Below are 24,351 nucleotides of genomic sequence, written 5' to 3' on the forward strand. Positions count from 1 at the left end.
CTCCCGTGGCCCCGCCTGCCTGACTCTGCCTCCTTGTCCGGGCCCATCCTAAGAAGTCCTGTGACCTGAGGTCTACCTTGGGCCTCTCCTTGCAGGGGCTTCCCCGGTTCAGTGCCGCCTGGGGCCCGCAGACCAGTCTGGGCTGTGCTGTACCAAAGGGCGGGGTAGGCCTCGCTCTGGGCAGGGCGAGCGTGATCCGCGGGCCTCCCCAGGGCCTTTCCACCGCCCCCGGCGCCTCCCGAGCCCTATCCGGCCCTTCGGGGGAGGGCAGGGCCCAGAGCGCACCCGCCTGGACGCGCGCCGCATCGCCCAGCAGGCAGAGGGGGAGCCGGGCCGCGCGATTGCCCGCGCCGCCTCGAGGGGGCCTGGGGGAGCCAGGCCGCGCCGCCTCTCCGCGGCCATCGCCCCGCCGGACCGCGCCGCTCGCCAGGTAGGAACCGCCCGGGCCGGGCCCGCGCTTTGTCCCTGGGCCAGGGCCGGGGTCGGGCCGGAGGCGCAGGGTGCAGAGCCCGGGTCGGGGCGCAGCCGGGCACTGCTCGGCGGCCGGGGCTGAGCGCGCTACGCGGCCGCGGCCCGGGACCCCGCCCGGGACACATCGGCCGGGCGCCACGAGCCGGGCGGGACTTCTCGGGGTTGCCGCGCAGCGCCCAGCTAGGGACCTCGGCTTCCAGGCGCCCGCTCCTTGCGCTCCGGGGCCCGGAGGCCGGGTCTCGGCACCCTCCCTGCCTCCCCAGGAGCGGGCTGCGGAGGGCGGCGCGGCCGGACACCTGTGGCACGTGCGTCGGGGGTCCCGGGCCACCTGGTCGGCCTGGGGAGGGCCCCACGCCCCCGGCACTGACCCCCCCGGTGCCAGCAGGTGCCAGGGACTCTGCAGAGGGGATCAAAAAGCGCCTTCCGGGGTGAGGCCGGCAGCCACTGAGGAGCGTGCTCCCCAGCACCCTGTGTCCTCTGAGACGGTCTGAGTCTCCCCAGTTTTTTCCCTGCTTGAAAGCATGGTCACAGAGGGCCCGTAACATAGATTCTTAAATAGCATGAATGCATGGCCGGGGATTTAGTTCAGTGGTTCCACCCCCTGCCTTGCAAGTGCAAGGGCCCCAGTTCGATCCCCGGTGCCAAAAAAAAAAAGCATGAATGCAGAAATATCACATGACTTGCAGAGTCCTTCCTGGGCTTTTAGTCTGTGCTTATTAATGCTTTAAAAAAGTGCCTTGTTTCTTTCCTTTGAAATGCGGGGTGCCGTCCTTGGGGTTTGGTGCTTCCCTTTCTGGGGCCTGGGAAAGTTGTATTTGCAAATCAACCAACAAGTGTTGAGAAAGACTTTTTTGTGCAGAGGGCTTGAAGGCCAGGAGGGGGTGGGGAGCCACTGCAGCTGGAGGGTGGGGAGGACCACGGGGCCCAGAGCCCAGTGGGGCCTGGGGACCTCAAAGTCTCAGTGACCCCTGGGTGACAGAAGGGCAACGGAGTGCCCATTGTTTGCACGTGCTAAGTGCATGCATGTATTTATTTCACTCAAATAATAGCACCATTTTACAGATGTTCAAGGGGATGAACAGAGCTCGGAACCCCAGAGCACTGGGCTCTGACCCCAGGCCGGGATGCCCACAGCCCACGCCTGACAGTTGGATTCTCCTTTGAGTCTGAACAGCAGTTCCTCAGCCTCAGGCTGCCGCTGCCGAAGCTATCAGTGGCAGTTGAGTGATTTCTTTAAAAACCACCAAGCAGATAGAAAAATAGTAGCTTCCGGGCACTACATGCTCCCCAGTGCAAATTGGCTTTTTACAAAGTGTCACTCCAGCACACCTCCAGTTCTGAAATGGAGCTGCTTGCAGATGGGAGCCCAGAGCTGGAGGGCTGGGGTCAGCCTGGACTTCTGGGCTCCTGGGCCATCTGCCCCACTCTGCACTCATGGACCTATTCTCTGGGCCAGGAAGGTGCAGTGCGGATGTCCAAAGTGCCTTGATGACTGGGGGAAGCCTCTGGCTCTCCTGATGCTGAATGCTTTGTTTCGTTTTTTTGAGACAGGGTCTCACTATGTAGCCCAGGCTGGCCTTGAACTCGTGTTCGATCTTCCTGCCTCAGCCTCCTGAGTGCTGGTACTACAGGCGTCCTCCACCACACACCAAGTCTGGTGGCTGAATGTGCGTGGGAGGCGCCCAGCGACCTTCAGTCTCTGCCACCCCCAGGTGCTTAGAGACCTCTGCTACCTGACGTTCTCTGTTGCACCCCAGGGCTTCGGAGGTCCTTACGGGACCCTGGAACATGAACATCTCCCGGAGGAGACTCGTGTTTCAGGGGGGTGTCTGGTGGGTCTGCACCACACCCTGGGAGCTGGGGTGGTGGGGCGGGGTCTGGGCTGAAGTTGTCCAGGAGGTGGAGGATGCCGGGAACCCTGACCCCTTCCGAAGGATCCCGGTAAGCCCTGGGCATGGGCATCGGCTGCCTGGACCCTGCAGTCCGTGAGCGGCAGAGTGCAGAGCCGGCTGTTGGTTCAGAGTCCTCTGTGGCCGCCACTGTTCTGCAGTTGTCAGGGGAGCTGGTTAGTTGGTTAAGGAGGCATTTGGTTAATGAAGAGCGCTGAAAACAATCCACACAGTTGTTTCTTGTAACTGGCGTGGTCAGGGCAGAGGGAGGAGGGAACTGTCCGCATCTTCCTGTCTCCACATGGGATCTGCATTTGTCCTCTGATCTGATCCAAATGCACGGGTGCGTACTCCATGTAACTGTTTCATTTTTGCGATACTGGCAGTTGAACCCAGGGCCTGGCCCTTCTTATTTTGAGATGGGGTTTCCCTAAATTGTCCAGGCTGGGCTCTAACTTGGTGATCCTCCTGCCTCAGCCTCCCAGAGTGTTGGGATGACAGGCCTGTACCACCACACCTGGCTCTGTGTACTAGATTTAAAATGCTGAGGGTTGGGGGTGGAATAGGGGAGTAGACATTGCCTAGCATGAACGGGGGACCTGAATTTGTTCCCTTGCACAACCAGAGAAACAAAACTTCCCCGGAGATGATACAAATTGCTCCCCTGGGAGCTGTCGCACTCTGATTCCTTCTCCTTCCTGTCCTCATCCCGGCCGGTTCCCATGAGCAGTACTTTGGGGGCAGCTCAGGGTGGGTGCAGTGAGGTTCTGGACGTCTGTTTCTTGTTAATGCAGGAAGAGAGGACCTGTGTGTGTCCTGGGTTTTCTGTATGGCACCGAGGCTGTAGCATGGCCCTGGGCTGATCTGAGACCCCCGCCCCGTCCTCCATGCCCTGCTCTCTTGTTTGTGGGGAGCCTCCAGGCCCCCACTATGTGCCAGCCCTGGCCTCATCGGACCCTGGCCCTCAGCTGGTGGCCCGGACTCCAGAGGGGGTTGTTGACCAGTGACAGTGCCGTCACTTGGAGCAAGGATGGAGCATGTTGGGGCCCGGCTCTGTCTTTATTTCTGCACGGCTGGGGATTAAACCCAAGACCTCACCGAGCTGCTTCCCCAGCCCCTTCTTAATTTTTCATTTTGAGTCCGTGTCTCCCAAGTTATCCAGGTTGGGCCTAAACGTGTGATCTTCCTGTCTCAGCCTCCCAGGGTGCCCGCGTCTGGCAGAGGGGACAATTCTGGGAGGTCGGTACACTCTTCAAAAGCATTATGCTGTGCCAGGATGGGGGCCTCTGTTAGCCAGGACTTGGGAGGCGCAGCGTAGTGTTAATATCGGGCATTAATGTGCCTGGTCCCGAGTAAGCCGATCTGGAGGCTTCTCCTGTGGCTGGCCCAGAGGAGCTCTTTGGAGAGGCAGCCTGGGGGTCCCTGTCCCTGTCCCCTGTGGCTGGCAGGGAGACCCAGCCTGGTTGGGCCCCTTGTCTGGAAAGGGCACTGAGGCTCCCGAGAGCAGGGGTACTGCCCGTGGCCTGGGTCAGGCTTCGGTTCCGCTCCGATCCCCGGCCCCGCGCCAGGCCGAGGGGCACCTGGTGACTGGAGACACATAGTCCCTCAGCCCGGCTCCAGCACAGCTGCTTCCTGCAGGCCCCGGCTGCCGGCCTTCACCTCTCCTCTTCCTTCCTCGCTCGCTCTAATTCTAGCAGAGCTGAGGTCCTGCCGGTTCTTCCGCTTCCTCTTCTTTGGGGAGAGATAATCGCATTCTCATCCTCCCTGATGTTCCTAAGATGTTGCAGGAGGAGGCTGGACATCCCGATGGTGCTCGCCCAAGTGGCACCCAGGAAGGCTTTTGTTTTGTTTTGCAGTACTGGAGGGTGGACCTAGAGCCTATGCACGGAACAGTACTACCAGCCCCTTTTAGTTTTAATTTTAGTTTGAGACAGGGTCTTGCTGGGTCACTGAGTTGCCGGGGTGGGCTCAACTTGAAACCCTCCTGCTTCAACCTCCCACCATGCCGGAGTTGCAGGCCTGCACCACCACACCTGACCTGCACCAGGAAGCTTGGAGGAGGTTGGTCTGGCTGTGATTACTGCACTCGCCCAGCCAGGCCACTCCCCTGGCCCCGGGGACGCTTCCAGGTGGCTCAGAGGCTGTCACCTCCTTGTCCTTGCGCCCTGTGACCTGGTGCCTCTTGGGTGTGGATTCTGTAGTCACCCTGAGAGCCGGAGCCAGCATTTGCTGTTTTGAACACACCAGGAGGCAGGGGGCAGGAGTGAGAGCAACGTTCTGGAGTCCACGGGCAGGGCCCCTTTTCCTCTTGCAGGCGCCCCGTCCAGCCCGGGCTCAAGGCACTGATTCCCACCCGCCCGCCCACCCCACCGAGGGATCTGGAATCCAAGCTCCCAGACCTCCGGGCACAGCTGTGGGTGCAGCATTTCGCTCCCGTGGGCTGCATCATAATTGGCCCAGGGCACATCTGGTGGCTTGGGCAGCCTGGGGCCAAGCTGGGCCGGGAGCCAGCCCGCCTGGTCTGTGTGCATTCCTTCCAGAACAAAGGCCCACGTTCCTGTCCGCCTCATCATCCTCAGGCTCCTGGTCCTCCCCGGTGCCTGCCAGGCACAGAGGGAGTGCCACAGTGTGTGCCCTCGGGTCCCTGTAACCTGGGAAAGCTGCCCTTTGTCCCCAGGGCAGGGTGAGGACGAAGGCTTTGGTCCCTGGGGAGGTCTGGGGTCCCTGCAGCCTCCTCATGTGGTCCTGCCCACTTCCTGTGGCCTCAGGGACTGGAACTGCATCTGCCCGCCCACCCGCCCCTGGGAAGCCATCCTGTGCCCGGAGGGGCCGGATTCTGGCCAGGAATGGAGGGTGACGGCGGGGGCCTGGCCTGACGCCTTGGGTCCCAAGCATGGGACAGGGCTTCGGGTGTCCGGTTCTTCCCTGGGCATGGCCAGGGTGGAGAGGGGTCCTCGTCACGGTGAGTGTCTGCAGTGTGCGTGTCCCTCGTCCCGCGGGTGGAGCCAGCACTGCTGCTGCATGTGCAGCGAGGGGCAGCAGGGCCTCCGAGTGACAGCTGTGTCTTTGCTTCCTAATTTGCTGGTGGGTTGCTTTCCTACAAAATAGTACCAGGGGCTTAGTTCCGACTTGGAGGAGGTAGAAAAAGGCTGAGGAGGCTCCAGCGGTGTCCCGGTGTCACCCATCAGTCAGCTTTTCCTAGCTGTGACAGAATACCCAAGCTGGGCAGCTTTGACGGAGGAGCAGGGGACTTGGGCCTGCTTCAAGGTGTGTGTAGGAGGCGACCCCAGCAACCTCACCTCCTCCACACCACCCCTCCTTGGCTCTGGGTGGACGTTTAAGGCCGGGTGAGCTCCTTGCTGGCCCTGATCTGTCTCCAGGGCCCTGTGGCCAGGGCGTGGCCGGGTGAGGCCAGCTGGCCTTCCACTCTGTCTGCATCTGCCTGTGATTGCAGGGCTATCTTTGGGCAGATTTCTGGTGGGTTGGGATCAAGGAACATAAACACTTTTTATTGTAAAATATGCATAACGTAAAATTTAACATTTGGACCATTTTCAGGCTGGCATTTGGGGTCCTCTAGAGATTCATCTTGTGTCATTTCTGGAACCCATTTCATCTCTGTCCCTGTGAAATGAGAACTCTCCAGGCCCCTCCCCAGGCCCAGGGACCCCCATTCTGCTTCCTGTGTGTGTGGCACTGATGACTCTGGATGATCATCCTGCCTCAGCCTCCCACAGTGCTGGGGTTTCCAGGCACAGGCCACCAGCTCCTGTCTCCCTTTTCAAGGCTGAATACTATTCTCTTGTATGGACATGCCACATTTTGTGGATCCATTCTTCAGCTGGTGGACACTTGGGCTGCCTCTCGCTTTGGGTGGTGGGTGTAAACTCGGGTAGGGTGTGTGCGTCCCTGCCTCGTGTCCTGGGTGGGTCCAGAAGTGACCACCAGCTTGTGGGAGTTGCTGACGTGTTCAGATGCAGCCGAGACTGCCCAGGGTCCTCACTGTGTCACCCGCTGTCCTCAGGCGGCTCACAGACGGCCTCCCTCCCAGCCCTCCTGACAGCCTGTGTAAACTGGGTGATTAATGGGATGAGAAAGCAGGAAGAATGTCTTTCATTTAAAAGAAAAAAAGCCTTCGGGCTGCTTGGTTTTATTTTCAATTAAAAGCGTCTGATTTTGTTTCTGGAGAATGGTTTTAATTTAGATAAATGTTTCCGTCTGGGAAACGCGAGCCAGCGCTGCGATCTATGAGCACAATTACGCGGGGTCCCCTGGGCGCTGCTGGCGGGGCGGCCCGGTCCGCTCTGCGCGGGGCTGCTAGGTGGTGCTGGGCCTGAGCTGAGCCGGCGAGGCGGCCGCTGTGCTCAGCTGAGGCTCTCCGGGCGGCGCTGTGCAGCCCGAGGCCTCCGCGGGTTAATTTTTACCTCCAAGAATGCGAGGTCCGCAGTTCCAAGTCAGGAATGTCAACAGACGGGCCCTGCTTTCCCCTTGGAACGCGTCGGACCAGAACTGCTGCCCTCTCAGAGCTGGGCACTGGGGTGAGCTTTGGGGGAGAGGGGGAGGGAGCCCGTCGCGGCGTCCCGGGTGTCTGCAGTTGGGAAGGGGGCGGGGCCGCCGGGCTTCCTCCCGAGGGTGGGGAGGAGGCGAGGTCCCTGGCTTGCAGAGGGGATCTGCACATGGTGAGAGAGGGAGGGCAGATGTCGCCTGCTGAGCTTTAAAACTGGGGAAACCGAGGCATGGCCCGGGACCACCCTTGCTGGTGGTCCATCAGTGCAGATCTCAGCCGCCTGCTGCTAATGGGCAGCTGGTGGGAGAGCGAGGGGCAAAGCCTGGGGCGGAAGTTGCAAGCATGCTGACTGCCACAGGCAGTAGGCAGGCTCGTTCACGTGCTGAATTGTGGAGCGGAGGGGCAGGGTGGGCGGTCCCTGCCCTGTTCCCAAGGACCCAAGGTCTCCAGGGCCCCAACAGTGGGCTGCCTGGGCAGAGGCAGTGCTGGGAGCGGCATGGCAGAGTGGGGAGCATACCTGGGGAAGGGGAGGTGGGTGTGTTACGTCTGCGTTCCTGTGAGGGAATACCTGGAGCAGAAGAGAGGTTTACTGAGCCCCCAGAGCCTGCGATCTGGTGGACTCGTTGGCGCTGGTGGGGCCCCGGGGAGGAAGAGACCACATGGAAGAGCAGGAAGCCAGAGGTGGTTCCCAGGTCTGGACTGCTCCGCGGGGGCCACTCCCGGGACTTTCCTCACTTCCCCCAGCAGGCTGTGATTTCAGCCAGATTCCGCTGTGACAATTTTGAGTGAAGCCGAGAGTGGTGCCGCATACCTGTTACCTCAGCACTCTGGGAGGCTGAGGCAGGAGGACTGCAGAGAGTTTGAGGCCAGCTTGAACTATGTGGCTGTTGTGAGCAGGTACCGTGGGTAAAGAGGACTCAGACTCGGATGGCAGTTCACACACTTATATTATCATAATTCACTTCAATACACTTATCACACAATATTAAGTCTGCCAATTACCACGTCCCTGTACCTGTACTCCGCAAGTCCTTATGGGAGCGCGACGTTTCCTCCCGTAGGGTCAGAGGGTCCGATCCGTAGATGAAGGGCGTCGAGTCGGCGCTAGGCCATCCGTCTCTCCACTTGCCTCGTCCTCTGGTCTCGTCTGGTCAGCGGTGATGCTCCTTCCAGTGGGATCAGGTGTGCAGATGTCTCGGTCAGTAGTCAGATCAACAGATGGACTGGTTGACTGGTCGGTGGACGGATCGTCGACTTGCTTGGGGTCTTCAGCTCCTTTTATACTATTCTAACTGGGCGTTTGTGGTATTGGTTCAGACTTAGCACACTGTCCATTTCGGGGCACACCCTGCCCATTTTGGAGCACACCCTGTCCAGTTCGGGGGTACGCCTTGTCCAGTTCAGGGCACACCCTTATCAGTTCCATACCGCTTAAGGTTCTACTTTCATATCTTATGGTTACACATCACTCTTATGATTATGTCATACTTAGGTTATAGCACTCTTAAAGTCCCAGCACACTTTAGGGTTACAGCACACTTAGGGTTATACAATGCCATCTTATTTCAAAGTGTTCTCCGCAGTGACACCCTGTCTCAAAAAACAAAGCTAAACAAAGCAAAAACAAGAGGCTCACTACTGTTGCACTGTATCCAAGCATGCGGTTGTGTCCTGCTCCCTGTTGGCAAAGCTCGGGATTAGCAGCCAATGTGTCTGTCTGTCTTGCTGACCGGTCTTGGGGCTCCCTGGGTTTCCTGCTGTGTCCCTAGTGGCTCTGAGGACTTCCTAGATCCCCGAGCATGGTGCGAAGACTTGCCAGCTCTGAAGGTGCCTGTGGGATTCCGCTCAGCGCTGAGGTGCTGGGCACAGCTCCAGGGCGGCCAGGCTTCCGGTCTCCGTGCCAGGAGGAGCCGGGCTGGCTGGTGGACAAGAGCTGACCCTGGCTTTGGCTGAGCACAGGCCCCACTGCCCTGCGCCCCGGCTCTGGCTTGTGTGAGCCGCCTGTTTCTGCTGAGCTCTCCAGCTCCGAGGCCGCCAGTAGCTCTGAGGCAGATGTCCTGCCCGCTGCCCTGGTGGAGTGAGGGCGACGGCCCTGCAGGACCAGGAGGCCCCAGCCAGTGGTCCTGGCTCCGTGTGACCTCACTGGGCTGCTGGGGTGCCTGTGGCCTTGTACCCATGGGCGGCCGGTGTGAAACTGGGTCATGGCTGCTGCTTTTCTCCTGTCTGTGTCACCCCCATTCTGCAGGAGCACTGGACCCAAAGGAAGCCTGGGGCAGACAGGCCCAGGTCCCCGTGGCCGCCCCAGATGGTCGTGGAGTGGACACTGACCCTCAGGCTCACAGCCCTGCCCGTCCACTCACCCCTGGGGCCCAGCTGTGTCTTGCTGCTCCCCACTATGGAGATGCCCCAAGGACAAGAGCAAGCCGGTGGCTTCTGGTTCTCCAGCAGGGTCATCGTTTTGGGAGAGATGTGTGATAGCTTTGTCCTTGGGGAAGGCACTGCTCCCGTCCCATCTGCTGGATGGGCACAGGTCGCCTCCTGTGCAAGGCCTGTTGCCGCAGACAGGGAGACAGTTCTATGCCGGCCAGGAGCGTTCTAGAATCTAGAGTCTTTCCTGAAGGAGAGAAATGAGGGAATATTCCAGAAGCTGGTCTTTACTAAAGGAGAGAGAAAGAGATGCTTCTACATTTTCTAGGGCTTTGCAGTTTCGGGGCCACCATTTCTTTCTTGGAGCCTTGCTTGCAGCAAACACCTCTAACTTCCTGCAGAGCCACAGGCACCTCTCCCAGGTTGGCCACGGTGGCCTGGTGTCACTTCCCTGGCTGCAGGTGTCCGTCAAGTGTCAGCGAAGGCAAGTGAACAGCACAGCCCTGAGAGGACGCCCTGCGTGTCCCCATTGAGAGCCAGGACACCGGGCTGCCCCCGGTCCCAGGCAGGGCATGCAAGGTGGAGCCCCTGAACCCAGCCCAGCACAGGGCTTGGCCAGAGAGGACCCTGGGGCTGTCTGCCCCGCCAAGCTCCTTGGTGCCTCCCGCACGCCCGGCTTGGGATGGAGTCAGCTGCTCTCTGCTGAGCCTCGCTGGGCCGTGCTCTGTCAGGGACGACACTCGAGGACCCGCAGGTTTGGGGCGATGTCACTGCCTGCTCTCCATCCCTCTGCCCTTGCTCCCAGGGCACGGTCCCTTCAGCCGCACTGGCCTTTGCTGGGCCATGTGCAGGACAGTGTCAAGTGCAGCAGCCCCATTGCCCCCTGCCTGGTGTCCCTAGCATGCTGCTCTGCTCGAAGCTGCTGACCCAGTGCCGAGTGCAGTTCCTGAGTTTGGGGCTGAGGCCCTGGGTAGGAGGTTTGCATCCCATGGTGCAGCAGCTGCATGGACTATTGGCCTCGCATGAGGCCCTGGGCCGAGACTCCCTTGCTTCCTGCCTTTGTCCATACATCCCCTCCTGGTTCACACACGCAGCAGTGTCCCAGGGATGCTGAGCTCTGCAAGTGATGGAGAAACTGAGGCTGGAAGAGCCCGGAGGAAGGAGGATCACTAGTTCCGCCCCATCCTGGGCAACTTAGTCACTTAGCGAGGCCCAGACTCAAAGTGAAAAGTGAAAAAGGGCTGGGGATGGAGCTCAGCCCAAAGGCCCTGGATTCAATCTCTAGTACCAAGCCAAACCAAACCAAAAAGCCCCAACGTGCTTGCAGCTCACCCGCATTTCCGTGAGGACCCACTCAGTGGGGCTTCCAGAGACTCCTTGGCTCCACCTCCTTCCCCCAAGCTGACAATTAACTCCTGCTTTATTTTAATACTACTATTTGCTACTACGTCATTAACTCTGAGATGGGGTCTTACTAAGTTGTCTGGGATGGCCCTCAACTTGCAATCCTCCTGTCTCAGCCTCTGCAGTAGCTGGGATTACAGGCATGCACCACCACCACCACACCTGGCTTATTTTCAGGATGAGGACTTGAAATTTTTATTTGTAGAAAGTTTGTAGAGAGTTGTAAGAAGTAATACAGAGGGATCTTATGTCTCCTTTGCCTGTTTTCTTCTAAAGGTAACATCTTGGAAACTTCCAGTACAGTGCCATAGCCAATATGTTGACATGGGCACAGTCCAGCATGCCCTGGTGTGGCAGTACCACAGTTTCTTTAGCCACTCAGCTGTTGAAAGGAATCTTTGCTATGCTATGTCTCCCAGTCCATGAACATGGTATACCTCCCCTGTTAGATTGTCTCTGATGTCTTTAATAAGATTGTATAGTTCTCGGCCTATGAATCTTGTGTCTATTTTGTTAAGATTTTCACCAAGTGTTTCTTTGTGTGTGTGTGTACATGTGAGAGATTATAAACATTATTGTATTTTAAATTTTGCATCCATGTTTCATGGCTAATAGATGGACACTGAGTTTTGTATGCTTATCTTCTTTCCTGTGACCTTGCTACATTTACTTATTGTGTCTAGGAGTTTTGTTTTGTGGATGTCCTGGGATCCATGAGGATACTCATGTCATCTGGATATAGGAGCAGTTTTATTTCTTCCTTAATGTTGACTTTCTGAAAGACTCAGGCCAGTTCTCTAGTAACAGTCCCATAATTTTGATTTGTGTGATGTGTGTCTTGTCATTAGATCAGGGTAAGCAGACTTTTCAGAATGATTTAATTTGTGTGAACCACCTCCGCTTGCCTTGCACCAAGAGTGCAATGTCCCTTTGTCCCACTCTTGGTCAGCGAGTTTGACCACCTGGTTAAGACTCCCAGATTTCTCAATGTTCCAGGCTCATTTTTACCTGTGCATTTTGTGGGACTGTCTTGTGCTTTCTAACAGCTTTTACTCAAAGGCTTTCACATCCACGGGTGATCTCCACTGCGTCAGTCATTATGTTGGGGATTAGGAAGTGGAAGCCTCGCACTGTTTCCAAGCACTTTAGAAACACTTACCTTGCAGTCCACTTTTGCTTACCAATCCCTTTTACTGGAGCAGAAAGCTCTTGGTATAAAAGGCAGATTATTCCTTGGATGATTTGCAAACCTTGCAAAAGAAAAATTCCTTTCAGTTCACCTTTCTTCACACAGGCGCTGTGCAGTGAAGTGCGTCATGGGACCCTCTGTGTCTCCACAGGCCCGGGAGAGGCTTCTGCTGGGGCTAGGGAGCAGACATCACCAGGGGCACAGAGTCCTGGCTGTGCCAAGAGAGTGTGTGCCTGGGGCTGGGTTGTGTCTGTCTCAACGCTTCTCAAAGTGGGGCCCAGCCTGCCCAGATCCGGCTGGAGGCTGTCCCGGGGGCTCAGAACCTGGCTGGGGTTCATCTTTCTCCAGGGTGTGGCCAGCTGTTCCGAAGGCTGCTCCAAGGCAGGTGGCTTTGCAGTAATCTGCACGCAGTCTCCTGGCTGTCAGAGGCTGCAGTTCCCAGGCCTCGGACCCGGGGCAAAGAGCGGTGTTGATACTGCTCATAGCTAGGGGAAGCTCCGCTGAGGGCCCAAAGCCCCACTCTGAATTTCAGAGTGCGGGACTGGAAAGTGCGATGGTGCCAGCCAGGGAGGGAGAACGAGTGTGTATTTTCTGCACTTGTCCATGTTCCGAGGCATCCCCTGCCCACCAGCTTGCTGCAGCATTTCTGGAGGTCGCAGCCTTGGGAGCTGGCTCCACTGGCTGAGGCTTTGGTTCCATTCGTCACCGAACAGAGGGAGACTGAGTTTCTTCTTATAGGAGACTATGTGCTGCTTTGTTGTTGTCTTCTACAGAGTCCAGGTGCTTGCAGCTCAGGTGGGGCCTGACTGTAGTAGGGGGCGTGGCTGGACTCTAGTAGGGGGCGTGGCTAGAGCAGAAGGTGGGGCTGTGGTGTGGGAGGAATCTGGGGTGAGGGAGGCGCCTGGACAGCGTTAAAGGAAGGTATGTGAGCCAGGCAGGCTTGGTGGAGCATGCCTGTAATCTCAGCACTCGGAGGCTGAGGCAGGAGGGTAAGTGCGAATGTGAGGCAAGCCTTGGCTACATAGTGAGTCAAGGGCAGCCTAAATGACACAGCAAGACCTTGTCTCAAGAAGAAATAAGTAAATAAATAAATAACTAAATTTTTAAAGCAGGTGTGTGATTAGTCAGGGTTCAGCAGAGAAATGGACCCTTGGCAGATATTCATAGCCAGATGTTCCTTGACTTCATGATGTGCCTGCCCCATGGACCTGTTGTGCATTGAAAATACTGTAGGTCAAGAATATGTTGAAGCTGGGCATGGCGGTTCCTGCATGTAATCCTAGAACTCTGGGAGGCTGACACAGGAGGATTGCAAGATCCAGCCTGGGCAATTTAGCACTTAGCAAGACTTTTATCTTAAAATAAGAAATAAATAAGGGATGGGGCTAAATGCAAAGGCCCTGGCTTCAATCAAAAGAGAAAAGACTGTTTACTATGCCGGCTCCCAGGGACCACAACAGGTAACGGGGTGTCGGTTGTTGACGGCTTCTCCGGTGCCCTCGTGGCTGGGTTAGGAGAGATTCCTGAACCATGTCCCTAACTCAGGAGCTGACACCCTTGGCCCCAAGGGTGCCTTCTACTTGGTGTGGACTGCTTCTGTGAAGCCAGAACTCCTGCGCGAACTGTCGTGCATTGGGGCTGCCGGTGCATTGGGTGTGAAGTGGATGGGCTCACGTGACTGGGGGTCTGGCCAGTCTGGGGTCTCAGGGCAGGCTGGAGGGTCTAGCTGCCTTCCTCCTGGAAATGCTGGCTTTCCTTGTCAGACCTTCGCCTGACTGGACGAGGCCCACCCCCGTTGCGTAGGGTCAAAGTTTCCTGATTTAAATGTTAATCGTATCTAAAAAATACCTTCCCAGCAACATCTGGAAGGATGTTTGAGCATCTGGGCCCCTGGCCTGGCTGGGAGAATGTATAACATGAACCATCCCAGCAAGGCGTCATGGCCTTGCCACTTATTATCTTAAGTGGTAAGGGTTCTTTGGGCCCAATGGGCGGTCACTGGCTTTATGTAATTAGAACATCTAAAGTAATATGGGTGTCAGGCTTGGTTTGATCAAGCAACCCCTCCCTGTGACCACCCATAAACCTCTCTCTTCCCTACCTTTCGAGTGGTCGCCTCCATCTTCCTCGTGACTACAAGATGGCTGCTGACTCCCCATGGGTGCTTACTTCCTGAGATGGAGTGTCTGCTCTCTATGCAGTGCTGGGGATTGAACCCAGGGCCCTGGGCATGCTGGGCAACTGCCCCAGCACTGATCTATGTCCTCAACCCACAACAGTGGCATTTTACAAAAGCCCTAGGCCACATGCACACATATGCTGCACTTGCTGCTTGGGCCCAGGCTGGAGTGATTGGAGGGGGAGAGGAGATGTAAGCCTCGTGGGAAGCAGGTGTGGAAGGGTTGCCGGCGGTTCTACTGGCTGGGGCAATGGGCTCTGGAGTCAGCATACTTGGAAGAAGGTAGACAGCCCGGTGTGGTGGGGCACACCTGTCATCCCAGCACTTGGGAGGCTGAGGCAGGAGGAGGCCAGCCTGGGCTACATGGTGAGTTCAAGGCCAACTGAACTACATCGCCAGACCCTGTCTCCAAAACCCAAAACCAGACTGGGCGGAAGGCAGTGGGGCCATACACAGGCCTCCTGCAGAGTCCTCAGGTAAGAGGCCCTGAAAGGCACGGTGACGGTGGCCCATAGTGACACCTCTGGTCCCCAGGGTCCCCTGGTCCCAGAGGACCAGGGCACTGCAGCATGGCTATGATGGCCCCAGAGGGAGGCAGCGGACGCCAGGGCCTGTGTCCACGCGGGGCCACTCTGCTCTGCTCTGCACACTCCTCTTCGCGTCTTCGCTATGAAGGTCTCCAGGCCCCTCTCAGGCTGCGCTGCCTTGCAGCAAAGGGCTTGGTTTGGGCTGAGAAGCCTGAGATAACAGGGTGGCCGCATCGGGGGACCCTGGGCTGTGGCCTACGGGAGCGACAGGAGGCAGAGGCGGGTGGGGCGGGCGAGGACCTCCAGGGCTGCTGTCCACCCGTCCCTGCCCCGTGCTCTCCGTGGGGGTACGTGCAGTGAGGCACGGAGAGGGACAGTCCTGGGGTCCCCGGCCGTGTCCCGGGATGGGGCTCCCTCCTGGAGCCTCCGCCCCATGTCTGTCTCTGAGTGTGTCTTACAGGTGGGTTCCAGGAGATGGAGTCTGGGCCCACCCTTCTCGTCCCTCTCGGCCTCTGCCTGCCGGGGATGGTGCTGCCTGGGAGGTTGCCCTGGGAAGCGTCCCCAGGCCAGTCTTGGGAGGGGGTCCCCCGGGGGCACGGAGGAGGCTCAGCGCACCTTCCTCTCACCTGGGCTTGGCCAGTGCTGAGAGCTGGGTCCCTGTGGGTGGCCTGGGGCGGCCGGGCACGCTGCTGTGTCCAGCCATCCCGTCCTCACCCTGGGCATGCTGACCCGCTCAAGGAAGCTGGCGTCTGTCTCGTTAGGTACTTATTCATCTTACTAGAACTAGTATTAGTTGCACTACTGGTGACCGAACCCAGGACCTTCACATGGAGCTACATCCACACCTTCTTTATGTATATTTATATATATTAGTGAGACGCTGCCCGTGGAGTTGCGAGCCTTCTGCCTCAGCCTCCTGGCCTGCCCCCAGATGTTCAGTGAGAGCCCAGCCTGGGGAATGTGCTGGAGGCCTAGGCGGAGGGGCCCCTTCTGGTCCCTACTCGTGCCCAGCTGCGGGGCTCTGGGTGGGCGCTTTGAAGTCGGTGCTGGTGTTGGTGGAGCAAAGGACTGGACCTGGGTGGAGCGGGGCCCCCTGCCGGTGGGGGAGCGAGTGGAAACAATGCTTGGGAGGAGCCCGCGCTGCGGTTGGGGGCGGTGGCTTTGATCCGCGCACCTGGCTTGCTGCGGCTGGGCCCCCCCCCCCCCCGCAGGTATTCCCGAGCCCCCCGAGCAGCCAGGCCCACGCTCTGACTCGGCCTCCTCTTCCTGGCCGCAGGACGTGTCCCGGGTGTGTCCTGGGCAACCCGAGGGACAACAGCACTGAGCTACTGCCCAGCCTTTTTTCATTTTGCGACGCGTCTTGCTTGTTACTAAGTTGCCCAGGCTGGGCTGGAACTACCTACCCTCCCGGCTCGGCCTCCCAGAGTGCTGGGTCTCCACAGTGGTTTTTCATTTTTTTTTCTTCTCCTTTCTGCAGGCAAATCGTTTCCCACCTGGTTTCCGTGCTGAACGCTAGACAGGGTGGGACTGCCGGGACCTCGGCCTTCCCTCGGAATTCCTTGTGTTTGTCAGATCCCCGTTATGTTGTTAGAGCCGTCCAAGCGAAAAAGCCTCAGGAGAAACAGGAGGAGCGAATTAGGTGGGCGGGAGAACGGGGAGGTGGCGTGCGCAAGTAAACGCGGGGGTAACACCGGCTGCTCCCCAAGGCCTGTCGGGGGTTTCCCTCTCCGTAGGAAAACACTGATGCTGACAGCACGGGGCTCGCTGGAGGCCGGGCCATCCCCGGGGTCTGCACTCGGACAGTGTTGCTGCCCAGGCTGGCCTCGCCTCTGCAAACGCCAGGAGCAGAGGTGCAGCTTCCAGCCCGTCTCAGTCCCGCCTGCGGACCCCGGGTGTCTCCGGGCCTCCTGCACCCTAGTTGCTCAGGGGACATGAGGACGGGCACAGACCCCGCTGCCGCCCTGCCGAAGGGGCTGGGGTCCTGGCCCCCGCACAGCCCCGGCCCCGCCCTGCCCCGCACCCCTCCCCTGGTGGCCGGAAGCTCCCTGATACTTTCAGTGGCGCTGCAGCATCGGGCGCCGTGGCTCAGCGCAGTCTCCCCAAGCCCTCGCCGTGTCCGGTCCCTCACGGAGCCCGATGCTCACGGGGCTTCGTCATGAGCCGAGCCCGGCTGGGCGAGGATAGCGAAGCTGCGGCTCCCCAGCGCGTGTCAGTGCGGCCGCTGGGCCGGCTGCGTGGTTCTGTGTGGAGACACCCCTGCGCAATCCTCTCCTCGCCGTCCCTGGGCTCAGCTTCCTGCCGGCTCGGCGGGTGGGGAGCTCGGTGGCATCGCCGGCCGTGGGGGGTCGGCAGTGTCTGTCCGCGGTGCTCTCCTCTGTGGTCAGCACGCAGGATGGACAGATGGACGGCGTGGACCCTGGCCTGGGCCCCTCTCCTGCGTCCTGAGCCTGCTCTGGGCCTGTGTGAGCCGGTGGGCGGGGTCGCTGGTCGTGAAGGGCCCAAGGACAGAGGAGTGAACCGAGGCTGAGGGAGGGTGGAGGTGAGGACTGGCGGGGTGGGCCGAACAGATCGGTGGTCTCTCACAGGGTGAGATGTGGGGCCCTGAGGAGCTGGAAGGAAGAGAGCATGCAGCTGCAGGAATGTGACCTTCCGTGCAAATGTCCTGTGGCCACAGGCAGGTAGCAGTTCGGAGAACAGGCCGGAGGGGAAGGGCTAGGTCATGGGCCTGTGTTTAGGGTGTAGATTCAAGGTGAGGAGGCTGCTGGAATGCCGCCCCTCCCTGAATGGGTCTTGAGCTCCCCAGGCGCCCTGTGTTGAGGCGGTAGGAGGGGCTGGGACTTGGGGGGCTGTCGGGCCAGTGTGCAGGCTGGAAGGTGACAACTGGCAGGGGGCGTGCAGGTGGTGGGACAGAGCTCCGGTCGTGGAAAAGTACAGGTGCCGCAGATGGGACAGGAGGTGGGAGCTTGGTGACTGGTGTCAAGGGTCTCCTAGGGCCCCAGGTTCCCAGCACGAGGCATCCCTCGTGGCCATGGAGCAGCCAGGATGGGAAAGGCACCTTGGGCAGCTGGGGGGGTGGGGGAGGGCGGCAGGGCTCTGCGGCTCTGGAGCATCCGGAATGGGGGCCGGGAGGCCTTGTGCCCTGCTCTGCGGGCCTGGCTGTGGGTGGAGGAGGCCCCGGGCCCGGGCCCAGCAGGTGGACAGGAGGTGGAGGGGGCAGCCCTGGGCCCCCAGCCGCCTCACTCCCCAGCCCTCCTGCCATAGGCCTGTACCCCTCTTCGCCTGGGCCTGGGGCCCCCCTGGCCTGCCCTCTGCCTGGGCTCAGCCTGCTCCTCTCGGCCTCCAGCCCCGGGGCCTGCTTCCTGCCCTCATCCTCCGCCTTCGTTCTGTCCTCTCCCACCTCTTTTTTTTTGTTTTCGGTAGCCGATCGAACTCGGGTCCTTGCGCTTTAGAGGCAGGTGGGGAATCCTCCCTCTTTTTCTCCCTTCCTGTTCTCTTCCTCCTCCTCCCGGAAGGCCCCCCCCCCCCACCGGCCAGCCTTAGCTTATCTCCTCTCTGCCCCTCCCGGCAAGGCTGGGATGCAGGGTGACGGAAATGTCTAATCTGAGACTCAAAGAGCAGCAGTTAGGAGGCGGCCTCGGATTCCACAGGCCAGGCCCAGGGTGGGGCCGGGGGTGTGTCACCTAGCCTGGCCTCTGCTGCTGCTGTGCTGCTGCATGCGCTGAGTCATGGGACCCTGTCCTGTGCACGTGTGTCTCGGGGACACAGGAGGGTGGCAGCAGGCGACAGGCAGTGGGGACAGCATGGCCGTTCACTGGGCATGCAGAGGAGGAGCCTCGGTGGTGAGCAGGGCTGGGGCTGGTTTTTGGGGACTCCGTGACTGCTGGGGGGAGGGGGAGGGGGGCTCTGCATTTGTGCCTGGTGACTGTCCAGTGACAGAGCCACACGACCTTGGGGAGCTACAAATGCACTCCCGGGGTCTGGGGTCCTGGATCATCATCAGGGCTTCCCAGGCCCCCGAGTGGACAGCACAGGGGAGGTGCCTGTGGAAGGGGATGGGGTGGCTTCTCTCCCAGCTCAGGCCGGGTCTGGGTGGCAGTGGCGGGTGTGTGCGGGGGGGCCCCCTGTCCCAGGGGCGCCCACGGGTGCTTCGGTTCTGAGGCCGGGTCCTGCACCCCCGATGGGGACTGAACCCTTCAGTGCTGTGGACCGGACCCGGGGTCCCCGGTCGGGGCCTGTGAACGCCCGGGCATAGTGGGCTGCGGCCTCCTTGTGCCTGACAGCGTCTGTGCTGGGTCCAGAAAGCCCACGGCTTCGGCCTGACAGGCAGGTCTCTGTCCATGGTGGACAGGTGGCTCTGTCCACAGCGTGGCCATGGCCTGCGAGCGAGGTGGATGGGGGCTCTGTTTGGCACTGATAGCCATACAGGGAGGCTGTGTCCCCGGCCGGGTCTATGTGTTTGGGAGCGTGGCTGCTGACCAGCTGTCCATTTCTGGCCAGGCAGTGAGATTTCCACAGCCTCGGTGTCGGGGATGGCAGGTCACCCCACAGCCCCCTGGGCCCTGCCGCCTCAGCCCACCCAGCAACACTGGCTTTTTAGCAGCAGGAGTATCCCAAGTGCCAGCCCAGCCAGGGCAGGTTTGTGACATAGGAGCCCTCGTCTTGAAATTAAACAAAAGAGGGCCGGCCAGCAGCTCAGTTGCCATGCTCAGGTTCCGGCCCCAGGACCACCACAAGCTAAACAAAGGAATTCAGTCGCTACACCTGGCCCTGTTGATGGAATTGGCCGATTCCGCCAGAAGCAGTCGCAGCTTCTGTGCCATCTCTGCCTGGCCCCCAGCTCTGGCCCTGTATTTGCGAGGACAGGGACAGTGAGGGACACGGTGTCCCCCATCGCACAAAGCCTCTCCAGAAGGCTCGGGGGCTGCTATGGTCTCGTCATCCTGGTTAACAGGGGAAGCAATGGGCCCAGAGAGGTGGAGAGGAAACCTGCGGACACAGCACCCAGGGAGTGGGGCTGGGGTCCCTGGGTCCCTCTGTCTCTCCTCCTCCCCCAGACCCCCCGTGCCCCGTCCCCCAGTCCTGGTCCCAGCTGTGGACATGCACAGGTGACGCAGGTGCAGTGGGGCCAGGTGGGGCCCAGAGCTCTGTCCTCCGGCCCCGACTGGCCTGGCTGTCCTCCCATGCTGTCTCTGCCGAGGTGGACTGGGGACTGGGGCCCTGGGGCTCACCTAGGGGATGCTGGGACAGACCTTGCGGCCCTGTCAGGGAACTTTGGGAGCCGCACCTGGTCCCCACCCACAGCACCTGGCCTGGGGCAGCAGTCTACTGCTCTACCTTCCCCCTTTTGGTTAGGTTTGATTTCTGTCTAAAGTAAAAAAAAAATTTTTTGGTTTTTTGAGATAGAGTATTGCTGGGTAGCCCAGGCTGGCCTTGAATTTTTGCAATCCTCCTGCCTCAGCCTTCTGAATGCTGGAATGCCAGGCATGCGGCACCACGCCCAGCCTAATTATTATTTTATTTTGATTCACATATAGGAATTGTCCATACTGGTGTATAATTGATTGTATAAGCACGGAGTGATCCACACGAGTGTGGTGCTGGGGAGGACACACTGCATTTTCCTTACCTGGTCATTCGCCGGTGGACGCCTTTGTTAATTCCGTCTCTGGGTCAGTGGCCCCGACTTGAAGACTGAGTGGTGGTTACGCTTCCTGAGGTCTCCAGGTCCTTGGCTCTGGTTAGAGACACTGAGGCTCTGTGGCGGATGAAGACAGTCCTGCCCCTGCGTGGGGCTTTCTGGGCTCCCCGAGGTTGGGGCCACTGCTGGGCCTCAGTGTCTGTCTGGTTTTTCCCTGGTGTCCTAGAACATGCAGGCCTCAGCGTCTCCATGTCCCCTTGGGCAGGATGCTGGGTCCCTGAGGCTGCAGGACCCCAACATCCACTGTGCCCCCAAGGGGCTGGCATCTCCCAGATGCCTCTGTCCTGCAGCCCCTCCTTCCCCTCCTCCGATGGCCGATGGGGGCCGGGGCGGGGCACTAGCCTGTCCCTGAGAGCAGCCATGGTTTTGGACAGGGAGGGAATCAGCTGAGGCGGGCAGGTTTTGCAGGGTGAGCAGTTACTCTTACTTCCCCACATTCAGAGGAAACTGGACTCCAGCGACAAGCCTGTGGCCTTGAAGCAGAGTGGGAGGGGGTGAGGGGCAGAAGCCACGCCCCCGCCCCCCAGGAAGCCCCTCAATTCGACTGTCACAGAGCACGGCCGCTCGGGTCTGGCTTCGGGGCCGCCCTGCTCTGTAGCCTGTCATGGTGCCCTGGTGACCCAGGGCTCCTGGCCTCCTCCCAGGAGAATTGGGGTCCGGGCCGCGGGCCTGAGCTCCCGACAAGCAGCGTCTTTCCCCCTTCTGCCTCCCCGCAGGGCCTCATTGTCCCTGGGTTGGACTGGCCTGTGTCCTGCCTGAGGATGGGGGACTGGGAACCGCATCCTGGCCATTCCGCTCTGTCCCCGTGGCCCAGCACTGTGGGGGGCTAGGGGGTGTCCTGGCCCCGCGGTGGCACAAGCTGGAGATGCAGGGATGGGGAGGGGCAGGGGAAGCTCTGTGGCAGGCACGGGGGATGACGGGGAGTGAGGCGCTCTGAGCTCAGCACCCCGGCTTGGTTAGAGGTGGGAATCTGAGGTCGGTGCAGTGCAGACTCAGGGGCCCTCGTGCCGGGCGCAGCGATGTGTGGGTAAAGACCAGATGAGAAGTGTGCAAAAGTGAAAGTTTGAATAAACTATAGCAAAAAAATGCATCGTGATGAATGAGTGCAGAGCAGGAGTGAGGAGCAACCAGGATTTGGGGGGGGAGGCTCTCACCTTGCTCGTGACAATCAATCCTGTGAGGAGTCCGAACCCAGAGTGGCTGGGGAGGCATTTTTGGTTCTCTGGGTGTTTTGTACCTGAAAGCTGACAAGTGGCTGAAAGGGGAAGATGGAGGCTGGTCCTGGAATCCGCAACATGTGGTAGCCATAAAGGCCCGGCAGCCCACCCAGAGGGCTCTGCATGGCGGGCCTGGGCACAGGCAGAGGTGCAGGGGCTGGGCCGTGGCTGTCATCAGAGCTGCACACGGGCTGGGCCAGGCGGGCGGAGAGCCAGGCCTTGGGAGCCCAGCCGCAGCCACACTCCCAGCGGGGGTCCCCGCCTGCTACCCCCAGAGCCAGGGATTCGCAGCTTCAGCTGGAACTGGCGCCTCCTTGGGGCGGCCCTTTGATTTTCTCAGATGCCAGGCTTGTCTCGAGCTTTTCAGGAGCCAGGCTCTGCTGCTTCATGCACAGCAGGCGCTGGAGGGGAACTTCGGCAGCATGGCGGTCCTGGGCACCCCACGTCCTGGCTAAGGCACACCCTCGTTTCCGGGTTCCAGCCCTCTTCCTCCTGCCCTGGCATCTTCTCCCCCTGCATCCTAGGGTCCAGTTTCCCCCCAAAATCCCTTTTCTGTGATGGGTCCGGACTTGGCACTGGAGGGCGAGGGGCAGCCCGTGCCCAGGCCGCAGCCCTTTCAGTTGTGCGTGGAATCCTCCTCCCTCCTCCAGCGAGGTCAGGCCCCTTGATTTTCTTACTAGAAGAGGCAGATTGGAAAAGATTGGAAAAATAGTAACTTTCCGGCTTAGCATTTTTCTTCTTTCCTTCCGCGTGCCTGCCTGCACTCCTGGCCCCGCCCGTGATGCGGGTTCACGGGTAAGGGTAACAGTCGGGATGCGCAAACTGCCAGAGGCTCCGAGCCCGTCTGGGGGCCCTGGGCGGGTGCTGGAGAGGCCTGGGCGCCAGGCGAGCCCCTCCCAGGCCCGGCTCGCTCGGTCGGGAGACGCGGCCCCCCCGCCGGAGGGCGGTCCTGCACCCACGTCCGGCGCCGGCCGCGCTGCTAATTCGTGTCAGATGCGGAGCCGCGCGGGCCGGCTCCGAGCTCGGCTTTGTTCCCGGCCGTGGAGCGGGCCGGCTCGGTCTCCCAGCTCCCTGGTCCCCGCCGCCCCGCGTCCCAGTGGCCATGAGGCTGCGCGCCCTGACCCCGGGGCCGCCGGCCGGGCCCGCCTGCGAGGCCGGGGGGCACGGACGCCGGCACCAGGTGAGTGGGGTGGGGGCGGGGCCCGGGTGCGGGGCGGGGGCGCCCCGTGCAGAGTGTGTCAAGGTCATGCGGGCGCGGCCTTGGGGCGGGGCGGGGGGCGCCCCTCGTCGCTTTCCTCTAGGCGGGATGGAGTGGGATACCTGACCACTGCTCAGATTCCCGCCCGCACGCTCCTGCAGGAGCGAAGGCGCCAGGGCAGTGCTGATGTGCGGGCAATCCGAGGTTCCCGCCGGCGTGGGTGCACCTGGCAACCCGTGGCCCACAGGAACGGGTTCCTGGTGTTTGGATCAGAGGGGTGCAGCCCCCCTCCCAGGTCCGCCCACGCCTAACAAGCAGGCGTGTAGCTCACAGCGTTTGTTTTCCTGGAAACTTAACAAAGTTTGGAAGAGTGCGAACTTGTCCGTGTCAGCCAGGTACTGGATCTTCGGGGGGCCGCATTCTAGTTTGGGGTTCAGCAGCCAAACGCCGGGCTGGAGCGGGAAGTGTGTGCTGTGGGTGGCAGGGGAGGCGCCCTCCAGCCCCAGGCCTCGGCCCCTGCGTAAGGCCTCCCGGGGCCTGGGTCAGATCTGCCAGGTGGGCGGTGTTCGGTCCGTTTCCTTTCAGCTTAGGATCCGGGCGGGGCCGTGTGTGGATCAGCGTCTGCCTCCCCAGAATGCGCATCAGATCCCCTTCCTAGGGCAGGGCTGGGTATTTCCGGAAAGGGTTGCTGGGGCTTGTGTGGCTGCTCTTGCCCGGGGGACCCTGAGGGAGAGGCCCTTGCACAGTTTTGCATTCCCGCGAGTGGATCATGTGTGTGGAGCCTAATTTTGCAGAGCTGTTTCTTTCTCCAGGGCCCTGGCCCTCCAGCCAAGCGCCCACTGCTGCGACCCCCTGGGAGCCCTTAGAACCAGCAGCCTTGCCACCCCCTGGCTGCTCCTGCAAAGCTGGACTCCTGACAATTAAATGCAATTTAGATTCCTGCACTGAGCCCCGCTCCCAAGCGCCAGCCCCGCTCCCAAGCGCCAGCCCCGCAGGGGTCCTCCCCACCCTGCAGGAGGAATGGAGCTCGTATCAGGTGAAGACAAGGCTGTCTACCCGCCTGGCTCCCTCACAATAGAGACGTTATGTGCAGATGCTTGGCAGATGTTCTGACCCTGCCTGGCCCAGCGGAACCTAACAACCTAACGGCACAGGGCCGCTGCTGTCCCTTGAGGCTTCTGTCAGGGCCAGTGGTCCAGAAAGCTGCAGGGAAACAGTGCCTCTTTCTCCCAGCTTGTAATAAAGGTATCTGCCTAGGATGAACGGTCGCAGTATCCCTTCTTGGCCTGCAGACTGGGCAGTTCATGTGGCACAGACATCAGTTGAGGCAGCGTGGTGGGGCAGACAGGACAGAGGGGACCCTGGGGAGGTGCGGCCAGCACAGTGGAGCAGTGCATGCCCTGGACCTTGCCCCTGGGCTGCATTTCCCGTCCTCCTCCTGTGAGAGTGGGAATTATGGGGTGGCACAGAGCCCTGCAAAGGCCCCTGGTCACTAACAGTACTGTTATTTTGCTTTTGTAAGGCACTGAATGCATGGCATTTGCTGCCAGAAAGACTGGTGCTCTCTCTGTCCCCCCCTCCTTCCCTCTCTCCCTCTCTCCCTCTCTAGAGCTCTCTGTTTTCTGAGACAGGGTCTGGCTGTGTAGCTCAGGCTGGCCTGGAACTCACAACAAGCCTACTCTTTTAGCCTCCCAAGTGCTGGGAT

General features: G+C 60.1%; 1 protein-coding gene across 5 annotated transcripts in view; it reads left to right on the plus strand.

Moving 5' to 3' along the window:
- Window positions 1-215: 215 nt before the first annotated feature.
- Window positions 216-24,351, plus strand: part of Tns3 (tensin 3) — a 151,569-nt gene continuing 127,433 nt past the window's right edge. For 2 of the 5 annotated variants that reach the window (XM_087196100.1, XM_087196101.1), the window contains exon 1: window positions 18,225-18,372. In XM_087196100.1, coding sequence (XP_087052226.1) covers window positions 18,259-18,372 — 114 coding nt within the window. In that variant the 5' untranslated portion in view covers window positions 18,225-18,258. Of the gene's footprint in view, window positions 431-18,223; window positions 18,373-22,466; window positions 22,629-24,351 lie in introns of those variants that run through there. The other 3 variants (XM_004839880.4, XM_021254255.2, XM_021254254.2) reach the window with 3 other exon arrangements.

Source organism: Heterocephalus glaber, unplaced genomic scaffold, assembly GCF_053883595.1.
Source record: "Heterocephalus glaber isolate CG9 unplaced genomic scaffold, H.glaber_assembly_v1.0 deba00001610, whole genome shotgun sequence".
Classification (NCBI taxonomy): Eukaryota; Metazoa; Chordata; class Mammalia; order Rodentia; family Bathyergidae; genus Heterocephalus; species Heterocephalus glaber.